The sequence below is a fragment of the Corvus brachyrhynchos genome, unplaced genomic scaffold (genome assembly GCF_000691975.1).
Source record: "Corvus brachyrhynchos isolate BGI_N302 unplaced genomic scaffold, ASM69197v1 scaffold409, whole genome shotgun sequence".
Classification (NCBI taxonomy): Eukaryota; Metazoa; Chordata; class Aves; order Passeriformes; family Corvidae; genus Corvus; species Corvus brachyrhynchos.
The window spans coordinates 2,085,166-2,095,104 of NW_008246059.1; the positions used below are offsets into that span (position 1 = coordinate 2,085,166).

The 9,939-nt window shown below is 40.4% G+C and overlaps 1 protein-coding gene across 1 annotated transcript; it reads left to right on the plus strand.

Moving 5' to 3' along the window:
* The first annotated feature begins 1,658 nt into the window (after positions 1 to 1,658).
* Positions 1,659 to 5,765, plus strand: TDP2 (tyrosyl-DNA phosphodiesterase 2). The gene is made up of 5 exons (XM_017746176.1): positions 1,659 to 2,056; positions 3,082 to 3,173; positions 3,636 to 3,754; positions 4,143 to 4,313; positions 5,122 to 5,765. The coding sequence occupies exons 1-5, from the start codon at positions 1,854 to 1,856 to the stop codon at positions 5,401 to 5,403; spliced, it is 867 nt and encodes a 288-aa protein (XP_017601665.1). The 5' UTR covers positions 1,659 to 1,853; the 3' UTR covers positions 5,404 to 5,765.
* Positions 5,766 to 9,939: the final 4,174 nt, after the last annotated feature.

Consider the following 9,939-nt stretch of genomic DNA (forward strand, 5'->3'; position numbering starts at 1 on the left):
GGGTGGGGACAGGGGGATGGGGCAGGAGGAGGCGGGACGGGGGTCGTGCAGCGGAGCCTCCCCGGGTGCAGGCAGGTTCCCCGAGGCGTAACCTGGGGTGCAGCGCTGCCCTCCCGCCTGGCATCGCACCTCAGCTGACGTGTACCGAGACAGGTGATTCCTGTTCCTTTTCTGCACCCGTTCTTGTCCTTTCCCGGCGCTTCTCTCCCTTTGAGAGGCTGTCAGGCTTTTGGGCTGCATTTTCCCTCTGTGGATCCTCTGGATTGGTGGATTGCGAGCCCCTAGCTGAAGGCACAGGCACATTTTCTTCTCATTGCCTCGTCTTGTGCAGTAATACATATACAGAGATTTTACCGTACACACATTTGTATATGTGTAATTTATGCATATTTGTATTATACTAGATGTATGCATATTTATATTTCTATAAATAAACTTGGCAGGTACATGCACACCTTGTTAAATGTACCTGTGAAAATTAAGATGTAAGATCTGTGTCTTACATACCCAATCTCATAGCACACCTGGACTGAATGTACACGGTGTACTGAATGTATTGATCTGCATGTGGAATTGAACTTTTCCAGACCTCTGCCTGCCACGGTTTAACCCCAGATACCAACTAAGTAGCATGCACCCGCTCACTTGGACACCCTCACACACCACCACTCTCTCAGTGGGGTGGGAAAGAGATTTGAAGAAAAAAGATAAAATCCATGGGTTGAGGTAAAAACAGTTTTATAAATAAAATAGTAATAATAATAATAATAATAGAAAATAATTTCTAATGACAAGGGAGATAACAAAAAGAGAGAGAGAAATGGAAGCCAAGAAAGGTAAGTGATGAACAGTACAGTTGTTCACCACCGACCGAGTGATGCCCATCCCATCTCTAAGCAGCACTTGGCTCTTCCTGGCCAATCCCCTCCAATTTCATTCACTGAAGGTGATGATCTATGGTATGGAATATCCCTTTTTCCAGTTCAGGGCCGCTCTCCTGACCGTGTTTCTTCCCAGCTTCTTATGTACCTGGTAGAGCGTGGGAAGCTGAAAAGTCCTTGTCTTGGGGTAAGTTAGCAGCAAAAACATCAGTGTATTATCAACATTATTCTGACCAGGTTTGCTTGGCAAGGTTTTGATAGTGAGGCGCTACAGGGTAGCTCCTTTGAGAAGCTGCCAGAAGCTTCCTCTGTGTCCGACAAAGCCATTGTCAGCTGACTTCAGGATAGACCCACTGTGGAACGAGGCTGCGCGCCATCAGCGATGGTGGTAGTGCCTCTGAGATAATGTACTTAAGGTTAAAAAGTTGCTGTACAACAGCAACTGCAGCAGAAGAGAGAACTGAAAACAGCCCTGCAGACACCAAGGGTCGGTGAAGAAGGAAGGGTGGGAGGTGCTCCAAGTGCAGTACTCCCTGGGCTCTGGAGGACCCTACACTGCAGCAGGTGGATACGTGAAGAAGGCTGTGATCCTGTGGAAAGCCCACGCTGGAGCAAGCTCCTGGCAGAACCTGTGAGCCTGTGGACAGAGGAGCCCATGTTGGAATAGGTTTGCTGGCAGGACTTGTCACCCTGTGGGGGACTCATGCTGAAGAAGTTCATAAACAAATGCAGCCTGTAGGAATAATTCACATTGGAGAGATTAATGGAGGATGGTCTCCATCTGATTAACTGAAACCAGAATGGTAAATGTTATCTTGTGTCTATAAGGAGGAGAAAGAACCACTTCCTTCACCTGTGTAGCACAGCTCTATGACTGCAGCCTGTATGTTTTAGTTACTGCGCTTTTCAATGATGTTGAGATCAATACATGCTTTAGAAGATACGGGAGGTAAGCACAGGTAGGTTAGTATTATGCGTGGTGACAAACAAGTACACTCTCTCTTTAGCATTGACCTCACAGCAGATGCAGCTACAAGTAATGCTGGTGTTGGTAGTGCAGACTCGCAGCAAAAAGAGGACGACAGCAGCTTCTCACTGATCACCTGGAACATTGATGGGCTGGATCTAGGAAATCTGAAAGATCGAGCTAGAGGGGTCTGTACGTACCTGGCATTGTAAGTGTAGCCTCCTCTTTGTATTGTCATATACCTGGATTCAACAGGGGGAAAAAAATGCTTCTTGATTTAAGTATTTACAAATCTTCATGCCCCAATTATCTTAATGTTAGATGCAACTGTACAATCACCTTATAAATCCTGAATAGCTGAGAGTTGTTATACTGACTGTAAGAGGTGTGAACCTATGTAGTGTCCCAGAGGTTAAATATTTTGAGATGGCTTTTAAAAGTCTAATAATGAGCAATATTGTTTAAGTTGCAATTGTACATTACAAACCTACGTGTATCCCATACATGAAAAGGGAAAAACTGCAAGAAACTTGCAGTAGTGTGAATAACTTCATGCTAGAGCAAACTGAAACAGCAACAAAGATTTTTTAGTGCGTTGTTTTCTCTTGTGGTTACTGTTAGTTGCCTTATCAAAAAAAATGTGCAATATAAAAGCAATAGAATCTGTGCTTACCCTTTATTTTTATAGTAATGGGAGCCTGCCTGGAATATACTGATGAGGAATTTAACAGTGACATAAACTGATGTATCTTAATACAGTAACTTCCCTGTGTAGATTAAGTTGCTTAAGCAAGTAATAATTTCCTGTCAAAACAGCAGAAACCCCTTAAATAAAATCAAATTTCACTTGGTTTTGTTAACCTGGAGTGGTTGGAATCTTCAGGAGAAGATGCCCCAAAGCTATTTTGCAGCTGCTTAAGTTGAATTCCTTATGTATGTAGTATATGAAACCTGCAAGGTCATGGTATAAGGAAGTCATGCATTTTATTACCATGTCAGTTTCATGTTCCTAATAATAATTGTTTCCTCCCTTTTAGTAATGGTGATGTCTACGTGCTGCTAAATACAATTCAGATAGTTTTTTCTTTTTTAAAGAACAGATTCTTACAAAACCTAGGAAAATGAGGGCAAGGTGCACCTGAAGTCCCTGACTTTGTTCCATTGTGGCCTCAGAGTGTTGCAGTACTACTTCTCAGTCATTAATTGAAATTTTTCTTGCCTTGCTGATTTCAGATACAGTCCGGATGTTGTGTTTTTACAGGAGGTCATCCCACCACACCTCTCTCTTCTCCAGATGAAAGCAGGCAATTACACTATTATTCCGGGTAAGAGGAAAAACCCACAGTTGCTAAAGACAAAAACCAGAAAATAAAGTTTGGGTTTATTCTGTCTCCCTTGCCAAAACCTCCAACCATTTTAAAGAACATAAGGAGTAAAGTGAAGAGGGAAGCACTCAGTGTTTCTGTGTTTTGGCATCAGCATATAGCTTGATGCAAATTATGCATGTGAAAAGCTTGCTTTTCTAGCATTTTCCTTGTAATTTTTTCTGCATTTTGAAAGACTGGTAGCAGGGGTAGCCAAAAAGTACTGTAGATAAGTAGTTTTTTAAGTATTTGCATTTAAAACATCTGAAGAAAATCAGACCATTATTACACAACTTTTCACTAATGACTTAAAAATCAACGTATTCTCACAGATCGTGGTAAAAAGGTCTCTTTCAGAACCTTAACTGTCTAATGGCACAGCAGAAGATATCCTCAAACCTTTCTTTCCTTGGTCATCTTTAGGTAACATAGATGAGTATTTCACTGTCATAATGTTAAAGAAATCAAGAGTGAAGCTGCTGAAGCATGAGGTAATACCTTTTCCCACAACTGCCATGAAGAGGAACCTTTTGGTTGTGCATGTGAGTGAGTCAAGATGTACTAAACAGCTGTACTTCTGCCTTCCAAAAAAAAAAAAATCCCAAGAAAGGCTGAACTGGCTTTTTCTCTATGACAGTCTCAAACAGCAGAAAAACTTCTTCTCCAAGCATACAAACCCAGTTGCATTTGATACTGACAAATCTTTTATGCAAGTTACTTACCATACTTTATTTTCAAGTCTCATAACCTCTGAAAACAAAACTAAAAGCCTGTATCCTTCTGTAAGCCCCTTTTCTTCAATGTAAAACGTGTATGTGTAATAATAGCCAGAGCTCTGTCATTCAGTAATTTGCTTTGTGATTAGATTTTTGTCGTTGAGCTTCTTATCGTGATGCAGGTAGTAACACTGCCTCTTTGTTTCACACATAGGTGAGCGTATCTGGTGTTGAACTTTGCCTTATGACCTCTCATCTGGAGAGCACCAAAAATCACTCTAAGGAGCGTATAAAGCAGCTGCAAATAGTGTTAAATGAAATGCAGAAGGAGTCTGAGTCCACCACTGTTATATTTGGAGGGGATACAAACCTCAGAGACAGCGAGGTAAATAAAAATAAGCAACTTTGCTATCTAGAGAAGGTATTCTGACAAAACCTTCTCAGGCTTTTCTGCTGTCTTTATGAGAAATTACCTGCTTAGGCAGAACAGAGGTATTCAACACTTATTCTTAAAATTTGGGACTGTAGAAGTAAGTAGACGTAAGCATTGTTATGGCTGAGGTGATTTATATGGAGAGCCCTTCCCAGTAACAAAATGCTGTATTAACAATAGTTATATCTGAGCAGGTGCAGGCAGATTTGATGGAAGTTTTGACCTCAAAAACATCTTCTGATTTTGAGAACCTGATCTTTACTTGTTCAACTCTCCAATTCCTTGAGCTTCTAGAATCAATGAAGGAAGAGGGTGCTCTGGAGAAATAGATCTTAATCCCCCGTAATCAAGACATTCAAAATTAGAAGTAGTTTTTGGCTTCTGATACTAAAAGTGAAATTTGTGCATTATTACTAGAAGGTCAGAGTTTCAGCTCTCCCTATCATAAAATTCCATTGCAGTGAACTGGAACAACACTGGTTTAGGAAACATAGTGTGTTGACCCCTATACCTCAACATTTCAGAGCTGAAAATTTATTTTGGAACATTTTTTGGATTTAGAAAGTGCTACAGGAATTGGTTATGCTTAGAGTATCTGGAGAAATACCATAGTTTAGAAACATCTCTAACATCTTTGATTTTTAACAACTTACATTGTGCAGAAAAAAAAGCAATGCTGTGGCGATTCAGTTGTCCTTTTTTAAGGTACAATTTGCGAATTCAGTATCTTGTGGAATTTTTTTCCTCCTTCTGCCTTCAGGTTACTAAACTTGGTAACTTACCTGACAACATTAAGGACGTGTGGGAGTTTTTGGATAAACCTCAGCACTGCCGCTACACTTGGGACACGCAGTCCAACACCAACCTGAATGCAGCCTACAAGTGCAAGATGAGGTTTGACCGTGTTTACTTCCGGCCTGCAGTGGAAGGGGGGCATTTTATTCCACGAAGCATGGACTTAATAGGTTTGGAAAAACTAGACTGTGGCAGGTTTCCTAGTGATCACTGGGGTATTCTGTGTAATTTTGATGTTATATTATAAAAAAGAAAAAAAAGGCTTGCAGTATTAGTTTTTAAGTGATTTATTCTTGTTTTTACAAAATTTTATGCTCTCAGTTTAAGGTAGGGCATATTTAAGTTCTCAACTCTAATATGTTCTTTGCTCTTGGCGTCTGCAGGAATGGCTTCATTTCAAGCCAGGTTTCCCTTTTCTCATTGTATGCATCCTTTCTTAAATCACGTTTTAAAATATTTATTTTTAACAATATCTGCGAAACCAAACATTGTAGTTTTAAAATGGCAGGAAAAACCTGTAAATAAACATACTCAGTGATTTCAAAGACACTTATTTTGGCATGTATTATGATCTCATAATAAAGGCTGCTTTTTTGTATTTTAAGACTACTTTTATTGTGCCTTCATTGTTTGTTTTATAACCGTTGCCATTATCCTTTACAACCTTGTCTTTTGTAAGTGGTTTTGCATTAGCTTCTGAAGTTTGTGTTGAATGTACACACCCATTCAGGCAAGACAGAGAAGGAGCTGAGGAAGGAATGACTAGAGTCTTACAAAATGAGAGTTTCCTAAGTAGAAATCGAACTACTATTAAACAGATTTAAGAACAGTATGCCTTCTATTTGGCAAGAAAAGGGTATAGGCAGAAGTTGTTCACTTGGGATGGTGTATACCTTACTTTGTGTTTATTAGCCTGGATATGAGGTGCAGATTAAGAGGTGTTTCAGTGAGTTCCTAGAAGCTCTTATAAACTGCTGGGCAAAGCCTGAACAGCTCAAGGCCTTGCTGACTTCGCAGATCAACCAGACCTTCTTACTCTATGAACTGTGTAATAATCAATCTCATAGAAGCTGTTGTTCTATAGATGTGCAATGCACTAAGCTGATTTAAAAGGGAAAGCCTCCTAACTTTCTGATGTGAAGTTCAGTGCACAGGCATGGAGAAAAAGGAGAGATAACCCGTGAGTGATGTGAAGTGAACAGAATTTGACAGCCTGAATTCTTTTACTTCTTTTTATTGTTGTCATTTGTCTTTGGTCTTGAGTCCAAAGCTTACAAATAACTTTGTAAGTTATTTGCTGCACTACTGTGGTGGCTTGGTTCCACCTAGTAGCCAGTCTGCCACCCAGCCACTGTCTCTGTCTCCTTCCCCAGTGAGGTGGGAGGAGAAAATCAGACAAAAAAAGAAAGCTTATGGGTTGAGATAAAGACACTTCCCAATTACCCTCCTGGGCAAAACAGACTTGGTTGGCAGAACTTAATTTGTTTCTGAAACACAGAAAGTTCGACTGGAACATGAAGAAGAACTTCTTTACTGTGCGGGTGGTTGAGCACTGGATCAGGCTGCCCAGGGAGGGGATGGAGTTTCCCTCACTGGGGATATTCAACAGCTTTCTGGACATAATCCTTACTAATGTGCTCCAGTGGGCTGACTCTGCTTGAGCCAGCAGGTTGGGCTAGATGACTACCAGTGTTCACTTCCAGCCTTACCCATTATCACATTCTGTGACATTAATTTAGGGCCAGTAAAAGTGTTTGACCATCCTTTCAGTAAAAATACCCACCACATTCTGTGACATTAATTTAGGGCCAGTAAGTGTTTGACCATCCTTTCAGTAAAAATACCCATCCTGGTGTCCAGTCTAAACCTCTCCTGAACAAGCTAACCTTAAACTCCGCTTCCCCTCATTGCAGGAACAGGGAGGCCTGAGGTAGGTGTGGTTTTCTGTTCATTCAGCAAAGGCCAGGTGACCTTCCTAAACAAGCAAATAAACCTCAGGATGTTAATTCATCTCCACAGAAATCAGCTGCAGAAGTCTCCTGTTCTGCTTTCACTTTTTTAAACAGCAAATTCCTTTTATTAAAGGTGAAAGAGAACAGCCTGTTTTGGGAAGGATGTCCAATCCTTGATTGCTTTCAACATACCCCATTATTTTATAATAACTCAGCTTCAAAACCAAGGAAGGAAAAGTCACTGATACATTTTTAAACTCATGTTGAGCTCATAATCTCTTGTTTCTATTCCCAAATAAGTAGTTCTATAAGAAAGTGAAAAATAGGTAAAACTGCCAGGATTTTTCAACTGCCAGGATTTTCCTTCTGGGCTGAAAATGGGGCTGGCACAGATCACACATTATGACTTGCTCCATGCCAGTCTTGTTCCTTACCAAGAGCCTTTGAAGAAATGTCATGGGGTTTGTTGTCAGGGCTTGCACCTCCTCCCTTTCCCTGGTAGTTCCAGCCAAAGGATTTGGGGGGGAAGGCAAAGACAGTTTGACTTTTCTAAAAGTGTTAGAGAAGGGGAAAGTACAATAAACTGATGTTTCATCACCAAGAAACACCAGTTTATATGGCCTTCTGTATTATGGCTGCTGTCGTTTCTGTGGGTGCACCTTCTGGACTATTTTGGAAGACATGAAAGAGGCTGACTCGTGGTGTTCTGGAATAGGTTTTTAAATTGGGAAAAAAAGAACGTAGTGTATGATCCAGCTGAATGCCTCAACTCCAGATCCATTTCTAGCATTGAATGATCCCTCCTTTGATCAGCAGTCTTTCTTAACCTTTGGAATAGATAGTGGGTGGGGACGTAACAGCAAGCAAAGACATAACATTTTTATGGGCCAATTCATTTTTATAATTATAAACAGCAGGTAAGAGGAAGGCTCAATTCAGTGCAATTAGTGGTTAGTCATTCTTTTAGAATGAGGAAATTATGCATACATCCTTTAAAAGCATTCTTGAACTACAGAAGAGGTGGTAATACTTTAATAAATATAAGAAGACATAAACACTAAATGTTTTATTGACTACTGGATATGAAGCAACACATCTTTAATTAAATGTACTTTAAACCACTTAATAAGCACCCAAATTACTGACAATCAAGAGCAGTCAGAGCCTTTAAATTAATTTGCCTCTTAACTTAATCATGATGTAAAAGTTAAAATATCTGCTGAATACAGCAACTAAAACTTAAAGGGGTAGAAACAGCAAAGTTAAACCAAACAAAACATTTCTTGGGCTGCAATTTGTAGTTTGATTTATTTTCCTGATTCAGTAACATAGTATTATGGCATCTATACATCCCAAAGGATTTATACAAACGTGAAAAAATGCAATAATCCTCCATATTAATAATCAACAGTTACCTGTACTTGTGGAAATCATGTACTGTTGGAGGCATTATTTTATTAGTTCTTTGTTTCAGTTATCAAGAGAAGCAATTTCTTCTGAGAATCCAGCCAGTCTTAAACACTTCTACATCAAAAGAGCTTGAAGTTACTAAAAGAGAAGAGATATACCTAGAATAATGTTAAAGATATGGGGAGGTAAATATAAATAGATAGATGTATTTAAAAAGAAAAAAAAGGGGGGGGGAATAGCAACACGTAAATTTCCCAAGGTTCTGTTCACTAAGAGTATAATAAATATTCATTAATGAAATGCACAGATTTCATCTTTTTATTTCCTGGAGGCAAAGCCTGTGTAACATCAGCTCAGAGCAAAGACTGCCAGTGACTGAGAAGTCTTCAGTGCAACACTGGCATTTGAGAAAGTAGGAGGCTTTAACAGGAGGTGCAGTAGGCAGAAACGCTGCTTAACTACAGCAATTGAAATGGAAGTTATACTGTTTGTGCAGTGATAGCACTTAAATGAAAGACAAAAAGGAAGGATTACACCATGCCATTATAACATTTTGCTCTATTCTATTTCCTGATACTATTACTGGTAGGACAGGGGCGCTAACGAAAACCTACTCAGAAATAATTTGTTGAGGCAGAAGCTTTACCTGGACCCGAGAGAAGATACTGCATGCAAGTACAGCTGGCAAGGCTGGACAAATACATCCAAGAAAGGGAACTCAGTTCCTTGTGGCTCTCAAAAATTCTCCCAATTATTGAAAAATCAGAAAAAAATCTGTCTCGGATGCCTCAGAGGTGAATGCAATCCTCCTTTTCAGTGTTGGCAGACACTTCCTTGAACTGAAACAGGTCAGAATTTTTTCCATTTAAGATGGAACGTGCGGAAAAAGGGTCTTTCTGCAAAAGCACTACACTATCTCACCAAGGTTTGGTAACCAAACTAGTGCATCTTTTAGACCTCCAAGCAGATGGCTGACTTGTGAACAAGGCAGATAAGCAGGGGAGAGAAGAGTTCATGGTGCCCAGAGGGCTGCACCAGCCCCCTGCAATGGTAGAAACCTCCCAGTAAATGCCATACCTCAAGTCAGGGCTTCCCTGCCACCAGCACCGAGTGGACGGCAGAAGGGCCTTTTGATGCAGAAGGGATGGGTGCTTGCCAGGTCTCCAAACTACCCCTGGATGTCTTGCAGTGTGTTAGCTGTCCTGGTCGATGGCAGATTCGCAGGACTTTTGTCTTCCCAACGGAGTGCACCCACCTACTGTGGAAAGGAGCTGGAGGTGAATCAACATTGATTTCGTAGTCTATGTTTCAAAGCTCTTGGGGTCTTTAGAGAGCTTACATCACACTCAGCCTATTATTTCATCAGCGTTAAACCTATTATCTCATCAGTGTTATGAAAGGCAAGAATTGGCTCAGCAGGA